Source organism: Canis lupus, chromosome 5, assembly GCF_011100685.1.
Source record: "Canis lupus familiaris isolate Mischka breed German Shepherd chromosome 5, alternate assembly UU_Cfam_GSD_1.0, whole genome shotgun sequence".
Lineage (NCBI taxonomy): Eukaryota > Metazoa > Chordata > Mammalia > Carnivora > Canidae > Canis > Canis lupus.
This window is the reverse complement of record NC_049226.1, coordinates 33,969,261-33,985,499: the sequence shown is the minus strand read 5'-3', so window position 1 is coordinate 33,985,499 and position 16,239 is coordinate 33,969,261. Positions and strand designations below refer to the sequence as shown.

Below are 16,239 nucleotides of genomic sequence, written 5' to 3'. Positions count from 1 at the left end.
CAGCTCTCACGATTACAGTTAAATGATCTACACGCTACTTTATTAATGATTATAAATCAGGACCTACCAGCGGGTCGGCGGGGGGTGGGGGTGTGGGGAGTACCTTCCTTCCGAAAATCCTGATGTGACACCAACAACAAACAGTATCGCACCATCTCCATCTCGCCAACTCGAATGTGGAGTGACACTGGCTGTGACCTCTGCTACCTGCCCACTCTGCCCAGGGGCCTGTGACACGGCGCACGATTCCAGGCAGGAGTGTGGGGCGGTGAGGGTGTGACCGAGACCTCCCCCGGCCCCGGATCCTGTTTGCAGACCCCCATGCTCGGAATGCCTTTTTTATCCCATCGCCACCTCCTGCCGTCTCTGCAGCCCAGATCAGAAGGTGCTGGACACGCAGGCAGCTTGCTGCCCGGGGTGGATGGGCAGGAGGGGTACAGCTTCGAGGGTCTCAGGCCTGGGTGAGAATCTAGCCTGGGGGCACAAGGAAGCCCCCCCTTTCCGTTTTATTCTTGGTGGTAGCATCAAAAAACAATGCCCAGTGGCTCCATCTTCTTCAATCCAGCCCCGGGTGGGGGGGGGGGGTACCACGCACGCCCAGCATGCCCTGATGACAGTGGTTCTCAGGAGTCTGGCACCTCTGGTCCCTTCCCCTTCCCCCCAACCCCAGCCTCCCTGTGGCAAAGTGGGACACGCCTACCTTCTGGCTCCTCCACGCTGCTGGCTGCAGTGGTCGGGGGTGCCACGGGGATCTCTGCAAGGTTCCGGACGGGGAGAAGAGAAAATGAGGCAAGAAGATGTTATTTTTGACATTAGAAAAGGATGAACAGAGCACAAACTCCTCCCTAGGCCCTTCTCTCTTCCCTACTCCTCAGCCCCAGAGGAGGAGGGTCAGGGAGGCAGAGGAAGGCGGCACAGGGGCCTTGTTCTCTCTGGATGCTGTCCCTCCACCCAGCAGGGACAGGAGTGGCCCCCCTGCACGGTGTGTCGGTGTGTGTGTCATCACGGGGCTGGGCCCTTGGGGCAGCAGAGGCATTCCCCAGCCCCCCATAAGGATGCGACTGCTCCTCTCTGACCTCCGCTGGCTGGCAGGGAGGGCTCCCGTGGCAGGGGTGGCATGCCAGGGGCTGGGAGGTGCCCCACGTGTGCAGAGTGTGGGTCCGCACCCCTGGCCCAGGTTCCCACGGTCTCCCACTTTTCCCGGTAGCCGGAACATACTAAGGAAGATCCAAGGGCCTGAGAGAAGTGTGCACTTTACCGGGGTCATTGCCTTCCTACCTAGAACGGCAATTCTTTCCTATTAGCTCCTGACCCCGCCCTGTGCTCAGGAGAGGAAAAGAGGTTCAGCCAGTGTCTGGGAAAGATGCTCAGGCATCGACCAAGAGTCCCTGAGGGCTCCCCCAGCGGGGGCCACAGAGGTCTCCACGAATGCCCCAGACTCAGGCTACCAACTGGTTTGGGCTAAGATCCCCCTCAACCTCCAGACGGGATCAGCTGAGACCTGGTGGGTCGAGATGGGCCTTTGGGGCCTGGGGGCCGTGCCTGAGACCCAGCCCTCCATTCATAGTCAGCTCTTGCCCCCAGGGGAATTTATCAGCGACAAGCCACCGGTGGCTCTGTCACAGCAGCTCAGGAAGAAGCGGACCTGGGACAGGCCCTCTCGTAGCCCTCAGGGGCTGCTTGGTCCTGATGGCCAGGTCTGTGCAGCAACGGGGCTGGGCCAGGGACCACCGAGCCACAGAGCTGCCCACCCCTGGCGCCTGGGGGGCCAGCTCCGGGATGTGCACGGAGGGCCCGGCTGCCAGAGCTGTGACAACACTGGCACAAAGCAGCCCCACCCAGGGCACAAGGAAGAGCTCCCAGAAACCCCAGGGTGGAGAGCCAGGTCTTCCGATGGTCAGTGGGAATGCCTTGGCGTCTGCCAAAGGAAGGGAGAAAGCACAGAGCAGGTCGGAGAGCGGGAAATCCCGCTTCCCAAAGTTCCCGTCTCTGAACCTTGGATCACCAGCTTTCATTTCAACATCCTTCCCCTTGGGGCTTTGAAGTGGCAGTTCCAGCCACTTCTGAGCTCCCTTGGTTTTCTTATGTTTTCAGAACCCCTGATGGCTGCGCTGGGTTTCCTCACGGCTTTCTAAAAATGTTCACTTTGCAGCTTTTTGGGATAGATGGAAGAGGAAGAAGGGGTTTGGCAAACCGTGAGACTCCGACAAGTAGAGGTGGTCACAAAAACTGCTTCAAGGTGCTCTGCCCCGGGGTGGAGACTCAGCTCAATTTCCCAGGGGCTGGGATTTGGGGTATCTGCCGTTACCCGACCCCTGTGAATGCCTTGGGTCCAAGGACTCTCCAGTGTGTCAATGCGCCCAGCTGCACGGGTCGCACGGTCTCCACCACAGCTACCCAGTCGTGTGAGTGGCTCAAAGCAGCCACAGACAGCAGGTACACAGAGGGCATGGCTGTGTCCCCATCAAGCTTTACGGACACTCCACTTTTCACTTCAATCGTTCCACGTGTCATAAACTTTGATCTTGGTTCCCATCAGGAAAAGACTATTAAATAGAAACACGGAGCCCCGCAAAAACAGGCAGTGGGTCAAAGCCCTGGGGATCAGCAAACCCCTGGTCTAGAGAAGCGGACTCCGTCCCTCAGGTCTGCCCACTTTGCTGGCATCCACTCCTCTTTTCTGCTCTCCCTGCTGGGTTGGGTCAGCCTTCCACAAGGAATCAAGAAAGCCAAGGCCAGGGGGTGGGGGTAGGTGGTGGGGTGGGGGGCCCAGTTCCCAGCCAGGCCTGACTTCCAAGCAAGGCTAAGTATCCACTCAGAACACCTGGGATGATCCTACCAGGTGTGAAATATGAAGTCCCTTCTGAGCCAGGGCCCCTGAGGGACTCCTGCCATCTCACATACTCTGTCCTCTTGTTCCAGGAACTAACGGGCTCATAGCTGGTCCAAGGGGGCCCCCCAGGACCCATGCATGGCCCTCACGGCCCTCAGGATACATGGGAGCTCAAAGTGTCAGCCCCTTCTGCTCTGGATCTGCCAGGGCATGAGGATCCTGGGGTTCCCGCCGCAGCAGCCACAGTGACCCCAGGTCCAGCTCTGCTGAGCTCCCAGCTCTTGCTTCTGCAAGAAGCCCACAGGCTTGGCGGTGTGGGGCGGGGGGTCTCCCATGGGGTTCCGCTGAGCACAGGGCCCCGGACACACAGCACCACATCAACAAGCGTTCGACCAGCTGCACATCAGCAGTCGGGGTTCATAGAAGGCTTCCCTCCCTCACAGCCCAGCTGAAGCCTGGGGAACCTCGCATGCACGTACTTATGCAGGGGGCGATGGGCGAGCGGCTCTGCTGGTAGCCCTTGGCACAGCGGTTGCAGGTGATGCCCGTCACGCCGTCCTTGCAGGGACACTGGCCGGTGGTCTGGTTGCAGGTTTTGCCAGCAGCGCCCACGGGGTGGCAATCGCAGGCTGTGGATGACACCCAACAGGAGGGTCAGAGGGTGGCAGGGAATGGCCAACCTCTCCCTGGGAATCCCTCCCTGCTTTGGGGCGCCCCATGGACCCCACCCTGGGGATGGGGAGGGGGCAGGCCCAGTCAAGCCCACACACATATTCTAGAAGCTCTGATAACTGGCCACCTGCGCACCTGGAAATGGGGCATGAAAATCAGAATGGACCACCTTGAAAGGCTCAAGGCATCCAGGAAATAGAACAGGGGGGAACCCTCCAAAGCCCCGAGAGGAGGGCCCACACTCAAGGATGTTTTCGGGAAGGCAAAGGCCACAGGCTGATCACAAGCGGAGGAATCAGAATCTCCACAGGGTAAGTCTGTGCCTCCCCAGGCCCCAGGCCTCCATCCCTACCCTCCAGGTGGGAGAAGGAACCTCCCAGGGGGCCTCACAGAAAGGGAGACGCCATATAGCGGCTGGAGCAGGCCCTACACCCTTCCTGGTTTGGAACACGCTAGAAAGCTGGGGTTGCCTGGCCTGGCATGTTGCACCCCAAGCTCCCCTCCTTGTGTTCCAAGGACGTAATCCCAGAGGACTCTGGGGAGGACATCCCCACTACTATGGGTGGATGAAAAGCTTGTAACCCTGCCCCAAATTCACGCCCAGGCCCTCAACCCCAGTGTAACGGGGTTAAGGGTGAGGCCTTGGGTGATGAGCAGGTTTAGATGACATCTTGGAAGCTGGTGCCCTCGGGATGGCACTGGCATCCATCTAAGAAGAGAAATAGAGAGATCTCTGTGCACAAGCACACAGCAAGGCCATCCCCTGCGCCAGGAAGCTGGCCTTCCCCAAACACGGGATCTGGGGTGTGCTGCTCTTGCACTTCTTAGCCTCCAGAACTGGGAGAAATACAACGCTCATCGTCTCAACCACCCAGTCCGTGGTGTTTTACTATAGCAGCCAAGATTCCCACCGACCCCCGGCTGCTCAGGTGAGAGTGACTCTACCAGCAAAGATGGGACACCCGAGGTCCCAGCCAAGTCCCGCTTCCCGGAATCTAGAGGTAGGCTCGGGGTGCAGGTGGCAGGGGGTGGGGGGGCAGGATGAGGTAGGCAGATGTGCAGCCTACCCCGTCTGTCCACTCCTCTCCCCAGGGAAGCCCGGGTGTGGGGCGTGGAGGCAGGGCGCGGGGGTGAAGAGCCGTCTGCAGGAAGCTGCTAAGTGTTTCTGCTCCAAATGGGAAGAAAACACCCCAGAAAAGAAGTGTGAGCAGAATGTCCAGGCAGCACCGCTTGGTGAAGTACGAGTCTGCTGGTGAGAACGCGGCCCCCCACAGTCAGCCCCTGGGGGACCCCCCCACCCCTGAGGGGCTGACCAGGAGAAGTCAAGAAGTCAGAAGCGGGAGGCAGAGAGGAGAGGAATGTGAGGAATTGTTAACGTTGTGTCTGGACATGTGGGAGCTTCTGGAAGCTCTCTGGGTGGGGGTCCTGTCTGTCATGGGTGCCCAGGTCAGGTTTGAGCAGGGCAGGGGTGCCACCCCGGGGATGCACCCCTGTGTGTGTGCAAGTGGTGGGGTCCTGTCAGCAGGCTTCTCCTGTTGCAGGATCCACGGGGAAAAAATAGAACTGTCCCCCTCTCGTCCCTGTAAACAGCAGTACCTCATCCTGTTAGGGACGTGTCTTCTTCAATCTACCCTAAATTCAAGTTCAGTCGTGCTCAACTGCTCTCACCTTTCTTTTCCTCTTCTTTCGTTGTAAGAAAAGACCCAGCCTGCTGCAAGCTGGGGACGATGCTGTGAGGGGGAGATGTCTGGAGAAGCCCTCTAACCCTTCCCTGTGCCCTCGAATCTGGGCTTGCGGTAGTAAGGCTGCAGGGGCAGGGGAGGCGTCTCTAAGGCCACAGCCCAGGACCCCACTGTCCCAAGCACAGCAAAGGCACAGGGGCCGGGAGGATGTGGACTCCAGAGGCTCATGCCAGCCGACCTCCCGTGGCCTGCTGTGCGAGCCTGCTGGTAATGCCGAGATCCGTGCCAAGACCTCCTCCCCTCCGTGCTGACGGAACACAGCTGTGTGCCAGGAAGCTCTGGGGCCTAGTGCTTGGCGGGGAGGAGGTCACCAAAGGTTGCTCAGGCATCGAGGGGTCAGAGCCAAGTCACCCAGAGGCACAGATCACCTTTCCCAAAGCAGGAGCTGTCCAGAGCACATTCTCCGGGAGGGGCGGGGGGCTGGTGTTGCAGGAGGGCTGCACAGGCCTTGCCCGTGGCCCCTCGCAGCTGGTGACCTGTCAGCTGCCCAGGCTGGCGTGCCGCCGGGGAGGAGCCAGGCGCCAGCTGACGTCGGCAGAGCCCAGGGCTATCCTTGGGGACAGCGGGGCAGCCGGCACTTCCTACGAGCCCATCCTCTGATTAAAGCCGGGGGTGGGGGGTGCTTCGCTGCTTGGTTTCCAGTCTTTCTCCCAGGATTCTGCAAAGACTGTGAGTAATTGGCCCCTCTGCCTCATCTGGCAGAGGCCGCAGGCTGGATGTCTTTCCATGAAAAAAAAAAAAAAAAGGGCACCGTTCTGGGAAGAGAAGCTATTGGGGGCCTCAGAAGGGTGCTCAGGTCACCTCCAGGGCAGCGGGACTGTCACCAGAGCCCAGCATTCCTCGAGCCCAGATACCTGGGAACACCTGAGCGCATCCATGCGCTCTCATTTGCTGTCCCCTCGGGTCCCCCCCAGCAGCCTGTGGAGTCAGCACCACCACAGAAGAGACTGCGGGCTGCCCAGGAAACACCCAGAGGAAGGTGGAAGGGGCCTCATCTCTGAGGGCATCGTGGAGACTCTCAACCCCCCTCTGCACTTCTCGTTCTGCAAGGAAAAATCCCTGCTTACCTGGCTGGGCGGGCTTTCTGTTACCTGGGGGCCAAGTGTAATCCTAGCAGACTTGCATTGCTCTCATTCTCAGTGCCAAGCAAAACAGCCCCAAAGCATGGACCTTCCCCCTAAACCCTCAAGTAGGGAGAGCCCCAAGGGACAGCCTCTGCACAAAGACAGGTGAGCTTTTAGGTGTGGGGACAAGTAATGGGTGACAATCTGCAACCTAGGACGAGGCAAGCTGCTGGCAATGTCCAAGGAAGGGAGGCTGAGCCCACCAGCTATGAAGGAAACACCAGACCCTGGCCCTTAGGGTGAGAAAGCCAAAGGGATCCCTCAACCTGGAAACACACACAAATTTCCACAAACTCGTGTTCACACAGAGCTGCTTAGACCCACACGGATGCAAACACGCACAAGCTCACCTGGCAACACAGCAGGCAGGGCAGCGGAGGGGCGGGACTGCACAGGGGCATGTGTGTGTGTGTGGGGGGGGATGTGGAAGTGAAGGGTGTGCAGGTCTTCCCCTGTGCAAGGGGCCTGGGGCAGAGCGCCTTCCGCCCCCGGAAGCCCATCTGGTGACTCCTGTTTCCCTGGAAGTCGGCCACTCTTTCGGAGGAGGTCAATCCTTTCAGGGCAGGTCACCCTGTCTGCACGGGGCAGGCAGCACCTGGTCATGGGAAACAATCCACCCGGGGCTTTGTCCATAAAGAGAAAGGTGAGACCAGACGGAAGCTCGGGACCCTGAGAAGGCGGCAGGATTAGGTTTCTCACGCGCGCAGCGGGCTGGAGTGCCTCCCAGCCTGCAGAGGGGAGCCCCCGTCATTCAGGGACAGCCAGCATGGGGCACACAGGCGAGGTTTCATACAGGCATCGGCAGACCCGGGTCTAGGCCCATCCTGCCAGGACTGCCGTGTGACTCTGGGTCAGTGCCTCGCTCTCTCTGGCTCACAAGTGCCTCATCTGTAAGGACAGAGGTCTGCATACTCACTAAAGTCACCTTCTGCTCACCAGTCCAATGCTTGGTCTGTGGCTTCCAGGTCCCAGGCAGCACCCCACCCCCACCCCACCCCCTCCTGCTAGAGGTCACCACAGTCCTGGCCCAGAGGACAGGGAAGGGGCTCAGGCTGCTGGTGCACCAGGCCTTCCATCCACACCCACGGGTGACCCTGCCCCAGCACTGTGGGCTGTTGGGCTGTGCTGGCATCTCCTGGTGAGAGGAGCACACAGAGAGCCCTGGCAAAGATGACCCCAAAGGCAGACAGTCCTGACCCCAGCCACCAGTCCTAAGCACTGCCATCCAGCTCCTTTGGATGCCCTCCATCCCAGGCCCTGAAGACCCACGGCCTCCATCAGGAGGGGATGCATGTCCCAGCCCGGCCTCCTGCACTGCGGCTCCCATGGTGGCTTTGGGAAATCCATCCTGGCTCCTATCAGGAGATCTGGCTACCTCTCCTGCACACCTGACTCCGGGGGGGCCTCGGGGTTAGGCAGGACGCCCCAGGGCACATGCTCGTGGGGGAGAGGGGAGCTGGCTGGGATCCCAGGCTCCATGGGGCTGCTCCAGGCAGGAAGGGGGAGCCATCCAGCCAGTCCGGAGGCTTGGGCCTGGCCTCGCACTAGGGACTGAACTGCATCCCGAGTGGTGTCCTAACCCCCAGCACCTCAGAGTGTGACTGTATCTGGAAAGAGGATCTTTGAGGAGGTGAGGACGGTAAAAAGAGGTCACTAGGGAGGGCCCCAATCTGATATGACTGGTGCCCTTATACGGAGAGGACATGAGGATGGAGGGAGGACTACATGAGCACGCAGGGAGAAGGAGGCCACCCGCGAGCCCCAGAGAGAGGCCCCCAGAAGAAGCCAGCCCTGCCAACACCTTGGTCTCCTGCTTCCAGCCTCCAGAACTGGGGGAAATAAACATCTCCTCTTAGAGCCCTACGGCCCATGGTACCTTATTCTGCCTGCCCTAGTGCACGGACACATCTTGTGCCAAGCCCTGACTCATGTCTTCTTTCCCCAGGCCCATCGCTGGCCTCGTGGGAAGATGGACAACCAGCTCAGGTGTCCTGCTCATGCTGCCAGTGAACGGGGCTGCTCCCCAGAGCCGACCATGGAGTGGGGGAGGAGGAGGAGAGTAGGAGAGGATGGAGGAGGAAGGAGTAGGAAAGAGGAGGAAGGGGATGAGGAGAAGGAGGGTGAGGGAGGAGGAGTGATAAGGAAGGAGGAGGAGGGGGAGGAGGAGGAGGGGAGGAGGATGATGGGATAGGATAGAGGAGGAAGGAGAAGTAGGAAGGAGGAGGAAGGTGACAAGGGGGAGGAGGAAGAGTGAGATAAGAAGAGGAGGGGAGGAGCTGGAAGGGAGGACCATCAGGAGAGGGAGGAGGATCAGAGCATGCTCCATGCAGGGGAGAGCAGCACATGAGGACCAACGTCTTCAGAGAAAATCAGGTTCAGATCTGAAGGGTTCCCGTGTCTCAGAGGTGGCATGGGGAGAGGACAAATGTCAAGCACTAAGTAAGGGGTGTCTAAAAACCTGCTTCTCCTCTGCTCCCCAAGTGAAGTGAGGGGGACTGGCCACCAAGAAGGGCAACATGAAAGCTGGCCAAGGCTGCTGAGGTATTCCAGAACGGTATTGGGGGAGGTGGCTGACACAAGGTGGCAGACCCGCAGGGTGGGGCTCTGGGAGGCCAGGCAGGAGGAGCAGAGAACGTGACCCAACCTGCAAAGAACAAGAGGTCCAAGGACCCGGCATCATAAAGCTTTATGGAAGCAGCTTCTCACCACCCTTGCCATCATTTCACGTGTGTGCAGCAACATCACTTTTGTCGCTGTCCAGTTCTCTGGGTTTTATCATGCATGCAGACTCAGAGTGTGACTATATCTAGAGAGAGAGTCTTTGAGGAGGTGAGGACAGTAAAAAGAGGTCACTAGGGAGGGCCCCAATCTGATACAACTGGTGCCCTTATACAGAAAGGACATGAGGATGGAGGGAGGACCATGTGAGCACGCAGGGAGAAGGAGGCTGCATAAAGAACATTCCAACTCTCTCAGGAAGTCCCTCATGCTTCTCTGTGGCCAGCACCCCCACTCCGACTCCTGGTGGCCACGTATCCGTCCTGTCCCTCTAGCTTCGCCTTCTCAGAACATCATATCCTGGTACTGGTGTGTACAGTTCCGGACAGACGGATGGTTCATAGTCTGGGACTGGCCTCCTTTACTCAGCCAAATGCACCCGAGATGTGTCTGGGCTGCTGTGTCCATCAATAGTTTATTTATGTAAATTGCCCAGTGGTGCCCTATGGTTCACAGACTGCAAGTTTTTAGGGCAGATCTACGTTTAATTTTGCAAGAAACTGCAAAACTGTTTTCCAGACCAGCTGTGCCACTTTGACTTCCCACCAGCAGGGCGTGAGAGTTCCTTGCCAACACATGAAAATGTCTGTACTTTGCATTTTTGATGTTTTCATAGGTGTGCAATTGTATCTCGTGGTTTTAATCTGTATTCCCCAAATGACAAGTGACAGCTTCTACATGCAGCTGCCATCGGTGCATCTTTGGTAAGTACCTGTTCAGGTGTTTCATCCATTCCTAACGGAGTGGTCTGTTTTCTTACTGTTGAGTTTGGAGCGTTCTTTGTGTGTTGCGAATCACGTCCCATGTCCGGTGTGTGACACAAGCATTTTCTCCCATCTGCGGCACATCTCACAGAAGGAGCACCTTACTATGTAAGCCAGATGTGTCACTCAAGCGTCTCCTCTCCTGACTGCCCGGCTGTTCGTCTCCTCTCCTGACTGCCTGCTTGTTCGTGGCTTCCAGAGCTGCTGGAATGGGAGCTGGTCCCGTCCCTTGCCTCGGCTCCCTTCCCTGCTTCCAGATGCTGGCACTGCACTTCCCTCAGCTTCTTCAAGGCTGCTGACTCCTCACATCATGGGTCTGGCCTCAAATGTTCTGTCCTCAGGGAGGTTGTGACCCCTAGCCACCTTGCAGAGCAGCTCCCTGCACCACCACATCCCCCTTCCTCACTGCCCTGTGTGCTTCCTCCGGGTGACTTCCCACCATCTACATAATCTTCTACTCACTTTTTCTCCTTTATTGACCGCTGACCTCCCTCCAGAAAGTGAGCGCCAAGGGAATGTGTCTGCCTCTGTCATCACTGTAACCGCCCCTCTCCTGCATGTAGCAGGTGCTCAATAAACAGTTGCTCAATCAGTGCTCTCATGGGGGCCAAATCCCCACCCTGGAGGGGAAGTGGGCAGGCAAGAAAGAAATCCTCTCACATCCTAGATCACTAGCAACCCCCATGGGGAGCACCCCTCACTCCCAAATCCTCCATGCTCACGAGAAAGCAAGGATAACTGACGTCCGGAGGTGATGCACAAAGTGCATCTCAGCTGTCTGAGTCTTCCTCCTCCGTAGCTACATTTTCTTCTCTCCTAGCAGGTGCTAACAAGGCACCAAAGAATAAATGTTTCAAGTTGCCCTACTTCTGCTCTCCCTGCCACCTTGGGATCAAGGCGCCCAAAGCAGGAAGTGGAAGGGAGGGGAGCGCCATAATCCCAAACTGGGTAATTTGACCCTCCGCGATCCAGTTAACCAGAGCCTTCCTGCACCTGATTTACAGCAGAAATAGAAAGGCATGCGTCCTATGAATGGCTCCCAGGGAGAGACGGAGACAAGGAGAGACAGCGTGCGTGCGTGCGTGTGCATGTGCGTGTGTGTGTGCAAACACAGGCTTGGGCCAGGCAGGTAGGGGCTGGACACCAGCACAGTAGGTTGGCACCAGAGCACCTCAGTCCTGTGCAGTGGGGCAGTGGGGACCAGCTGGGACCTTGCAGCCCCTCCCCACCCCAGGCCAGGAAGGAGCCCCTCAGAGGCTGCCAGGTCTTTCTTAGTGGCGGTTTCAGACATATTTTTTGCATGCACACAGCCTGACTCCACCTCTCCGCTCAGCGCCTCTACAAGCACCAACTGAGCACTCATCTCTGCTGTTCAACTCATTTACCATTTTTGGCTCCCTAAACACGCCGATCCTTTCTGGAGAGTGTGGAAGAGCATTAGGGCAAATCCCCAGAGCCCTGCCCCATCCTGGGGGGACTGGGGCATGGAGTCCACGCCAGAGAGTCTCTGCTCCGTGTGCGTGCTGGCAAGGGCAGGGGGCTCTGGTTATCGAACCTCCTTCTACTTGGACAAATAATCCTAACAGCTAACAGGTGTGGAGTATGTGCTGTGTGCCTGGGACCTCTCCTATATCCTCTCTACTCAACACCCCTAAGTAAAGTGCCCTCCACTAACTGGGGATGCTCAGAGATCAGGGGGCTTTTGTGCTTAAAAGCAGCCCACCCCCCAGGAAAGTCCATGTGGAAACCGTGAGAGCAGGTGACACCCAGTGGGATGAGGCCTCTGGCCAGGGAGTCGGGGATGAGACACAGCGGAGCCTGAAAGATGCTGTCTTAGGAGCAGGACACCGTGTGGGCCACACATGGGGATGGGAACTCTCTCTGCTCAGAAAGACTCTGCACTGGATTTCCTGGCCCTGCCAGCTCCTCCAAGCTTGAGGGTCACACGCGTTACTGACACAGGACATGGTCCCATTTAGTTATCAGGGACCCGTAAAATTCTGAATGTTTAAAAAGAGCACGTGGGACGTGGAAATGCAGAAGCTGGCCGGGACTCAGAGACCATAAATCTGAACACGATTTCACAGATGAGGAGACTGAGGTCCCAGGAGGGCACGTGACTTGCCTACTGCTCTTCAGGCTTTGAACCTGGAGCCAAATCCGGAGATCGGGATTTCTGACACCCCCACCCCCCAGCCGAAGTCCCCAAGGAACAGGGGAAGGAAGTGCCAACCGAGGCCACAGCTGGAGTTGGCTCTTCCATGGGAGGAGGGGGTTCATCTCCTTCCGGTTTCCTCTGTCCCCGTGAGTGCTGGGCACTCCTTGTGTCATGGTCGCTGCCCTCTAAGCTGGGACCCGTGGCAGACATGAGGGCCCTGCCCCGTGAAATGACCACCCTCTTCCCTGCACTCCTAACATAGTCGCAGACCCGAAATGGAGATGTCATATGTGGGACCCACAGAATAAAGGGCACCCCTGAGGCTTTCTGGCTTTTGTAGGCTACATGGACACCACCTTGGAGTCAGGAAGAAGGAGGGGTTACCCAGGTTCCTAGCTGTGATGTGACTAAACTCTCCAACCAGAGGGAGACAAACCATAAGAGACTCTTAACTCTAGGAGACAAACTGATGGCGGCTGGAGGGGAGGTGGGTAGGGGGATGGGGCCCCTCGCGATGGGCATGAAGGAAGGCACGAGATGAGATGAGCATCAGGTGTTCTACGCAACTGATGAATTCTCGAACTTTATATCGGAAACTTAATGATGTACCATGTGTTGAATAAATGAATTTAAGTAAAAAAATAACACTGGAATTAAAAGGAACTTTGAAATTTTTAAAAAAATAATAAAAAACCATCGAATGATCCAATCTAGCTTGCACGCATACACGTGTGTACGCACACACACACACACACACACACACACACAATCCAGCAGTGATAACCATCCAATCCTATGCCTTCCTCTGGACACTATAACATCAGCAGGCACTAGCTAAGCTCCCAGCATCGCCCGGCAAAATTAATTTTTTTTTTTTTTATTTTAAGCAATCCCCTCCCACCCAGTTATCATCAAGAGCACCTTAAAATAACATTTAAATTCATCTCTCTGCCCTCCCACTCTGTGACCATCCCCCTTCTCAACCCCAGCACAGCACCCCGCCCGGGCCTGACTCCTTATGCCCCAGGGCAAGGGTGGGACGGGGGTCTCATCAGGACTCATTCATTAAAACGCAATCTCTGAGGGTGTCCACATTTTCAGATCTCCGGGTGTTTCCAAAGTGCAGCCAAGGACTGAAATAAGAGAGACATACACAGAGGATGCCCTTTAGAGAAGGTGGAGGATTGAGGGTGAGAAAGTCGTGGAGAGGCCCACACAGTGGTCAGGGGGCTACAGGGGGATGGCCTGAGGTGCCCATTTCCTCCTCGAGCTCTAGCAGAGCTTCCAGAAGAAACAGGGGGTGACTGGGAGCCATGGGTGTGCACTGGCCAAGACGGCGAGGACCGCTGCGTGCCTCTATCCCGCCACCTGGACACCTTCTTGGTGGCCTGCGTTTGGGCCACATTGACTGTGGCCTTGAAGGGGGAGGCGGTGAGTGCAGGACAACTGGTGAAAGCAAGGAGCTGTTCAGGGAGATGGGACGCAAGCAGACCCTTTGTGGGGGTGGGGGGTGGGGGGTGCTGGACGAAGTGGTTGACCTCCTAACTCTCATCGCAATTCGGTTCACGGGAGACGCCCAGAACGTCTTTATCCATCACAGATGGTTTGGGAAGATGATAAATTAATATCGCTCAAATAGAGACAGGGCTGGAATGGTCAAACAGCAGTGTCTTCTCTGCCGGCTCCAAAGAGAAAGAGCCCCCCCTCACCCACCCCCCACCCCGGAGTCCATAAAGAAGACAAATGGTAAACAAAACCGCCTATCTTTTGACAGATTCCAGGACGAGGATCGTTCACAACCCATTCTGCGGAGAAAAGGGAGAGATTCATCTCATCTGACTTTGTATAGGACGGCGGCCCACGCCATAATGAGGCCTTCCCAGTGCTGTGAAATTGCACTGAATAGGCGCGGAGTGCAGCCGCCTGTTCCCTGGGCATGTTTATTACGGCCCTTTGTGTCCACCAGCCTGGCCAGCCCCGGTTTGGGTCTAAACCAGGGGAGGGGCGAAAGAACCCAACGATTTGTTGCTATGAAACTTCCCCAATGGGGGGACTGCATAATAACGTTTGGAATCTAATGCCCTTTGCTCTAAGCAGTTCTTGTCTGGGCGCACCCCTGCTCCAAAGGGAGCCAGCCAATCACCAGCAGGACCTGGGTGGCCTCAGGCCCCTGCCTGGGGATCCTCCCAGGCCCTGGGAAGTCAAGGGTAAAGAGGACCCCAGTGGCCATTCCCAAGTACCCTCAGGTCACCTGCAGTCTTGAGTCAGGAATTGCCTCTGCCAGTTGCCCCAGCTCCCCAGTGAAATGCCTCAGAAAACAGAGCAAAGAAGTGCACAATCGGAGGCTACAAGGGAGCTCCCCGAGGTTAGCCCCATGAGGCTGGGGTGGCTGCACGCCTCCAGGACTTCAGAGGCCTCTGATTGCAACCCACTCAGATGGGCAGACTCGGTGGAGGTGGTGGGGACAGAGAGACTCCTGTCTGAAGACCTCAAGGGTACACAGCCCTCTGCTGACATCTGACCTCCTGCAGCTAGTCCCCACTCCCACCCTCACCTGCCCCCCAAGATCTCAGGGTCTCCATTTGCTGGGAAATGTCCCCTAGAGTTCCAACATGCCCTGAGGAGTTGACACCAGAAAAAAGAGAGCAGAAGGGAACGATCTAGAACTTCTGAGAGATGCTTTTCTTTTTTTTTTGAGAGATGCTTTTCTGCACCAAAGAAACGGCAGGACCTTTTAGGTCATATTCTTCTTGCTCATCAACCAGAGAATAGATCAGTCAGGTAGTGTTTTTCCTTACCAATCAGGATGCAGGGGCCGCCACATAGTGTTTTTCTCACCAATTAGGAAGCAGGACCCGCCAAGTAGTGTTTTTCCTCACCAATCAGGTGTCAGGATCCTTGAAGCGTTCTCTTTCCATGCCAGGCAGGAGGTACCTGGTCCCACTACCCCCCTGCCACATTTCCCTGGTAGGACTATACAGACGTCCTTCCGAGCAGAATCTGTCCTCACAGCTCTCTCTTCCTTGGGCTCTTCTCTCAGGGTCCCACCAAGGCTGGGGACAGCTGCTGCCCAAAGCTCGGAGGGAAGACAGAGCCACCAAGGCCAGCCAGTGTTGGAAATAGTAAGATGGAACCACACCCTTGTCTGCCCGCACCTGTCCCTCCTGGAAACCAGCAAAGGAAGCTGGGTGTCTCCACGCCACTTAAGCAGAGTGGCAGGGCCCCCAGAAGGGTAGTCTGCAGGTTCCCAGGGCCCCGAGGCTTCCTGACATCTCACCCTGAGCCATGAGAGGCCACATGTGGCTCTTGCGCTTCCTTGCAGCAACAGAGGAGAGGGAGGTGTGACGAATGGCAAGATGACCAAGTCCCTGCTCCCTCCTGCCTCTCTAGGGGACATGCCTTTCCTGCTCTTATGGTACGTGACTGACTACTGCCCTTCCACGCCCAGCTGAGATCCTCTCAACTGTGGGGACAGAGCCTCCCACCTGAGTGGCCCCTGCTGATTAAAATTCCCTTGCCAAATCCCCAAGAAAGCTACGTGCAACCAGTTGTTTACAAGACTTTGACTTTGGTTTCTTCTGTAAAAGGGCTGGATACCTTCCAAGTACGGTCTCTGAAAACCCAGAGCCCTCTCTCTCCCTGGTCAAGCTCCTGCTCACACCTTCCTGCCACTTGTAGGTGTTTCTGGGTCCTGTTGCCCAAGGCCACCTTCTCGGTTGGTCCCTGCTCAACATCTCCTGGGGGAAGTCTCACCTTGATTAGCAGGTTTGGGATGTAAACTTCTCTTGACAACCACCAGAGGCAGCCTTAAGTCCACAGATCTGGGAAGACAGCTTTCCTGTGTCTCGGGAGCCACTTGATTCATCCCTGTTCATGTGGAACCTAAGTGATTCCTCCCGGAGAAGACAGGCTGGGAACCTGTTTTATGAACCTGTTTTATTTTGGAGAAAAGTATCCTCTCCACCAGCAGGGCTGGCTTCACGGGCCTGATGCTCAGAACGGCAGGTTCCAGGTCAAGGCTTTCCTGCTGCCATTTAAAAATTCTCAGCAGTTCCCATCAAGAAGCCCCTCGTGTTTTCATCTTGTGTGTTTTCATTTTGAACTGAGGCCCACAAGTCCCATAAGTGGTCCTGCGTGCAAGTGCCAGATGTCTGGCAGATTTGTGGAG

The 16,239-nt window shown here is 56.8% G+C and overlaps 1 protein-coding gene across 1 annotated transcript in view; it reads right to left on the bottom strand.

Annotated features, from left to right (window-relative positions):
- The window catches only part of NTN1 (netrin 1), a 170,790-nt gene that overhangs the window by 44,923 nt on the left and 109,628 nt on the right, over window positions 1–16,239 (bottom strand). The window contains exons 3-4 of the mRNA XM_038536860.1: window positions 3,313–3,462; window positions 701–754 (exon numbers count right to left, since the gene is read on the bottom strand). Of these exons, the coding sequence (XP_038392788.1) occupies window positions 701–754; window positions 3,313–3,462 (204 nt within the window). The remainder of the gene's footprint in view (window positions 1–700; window positions 755–3,312; window positions 3,463–16,239) is intronic.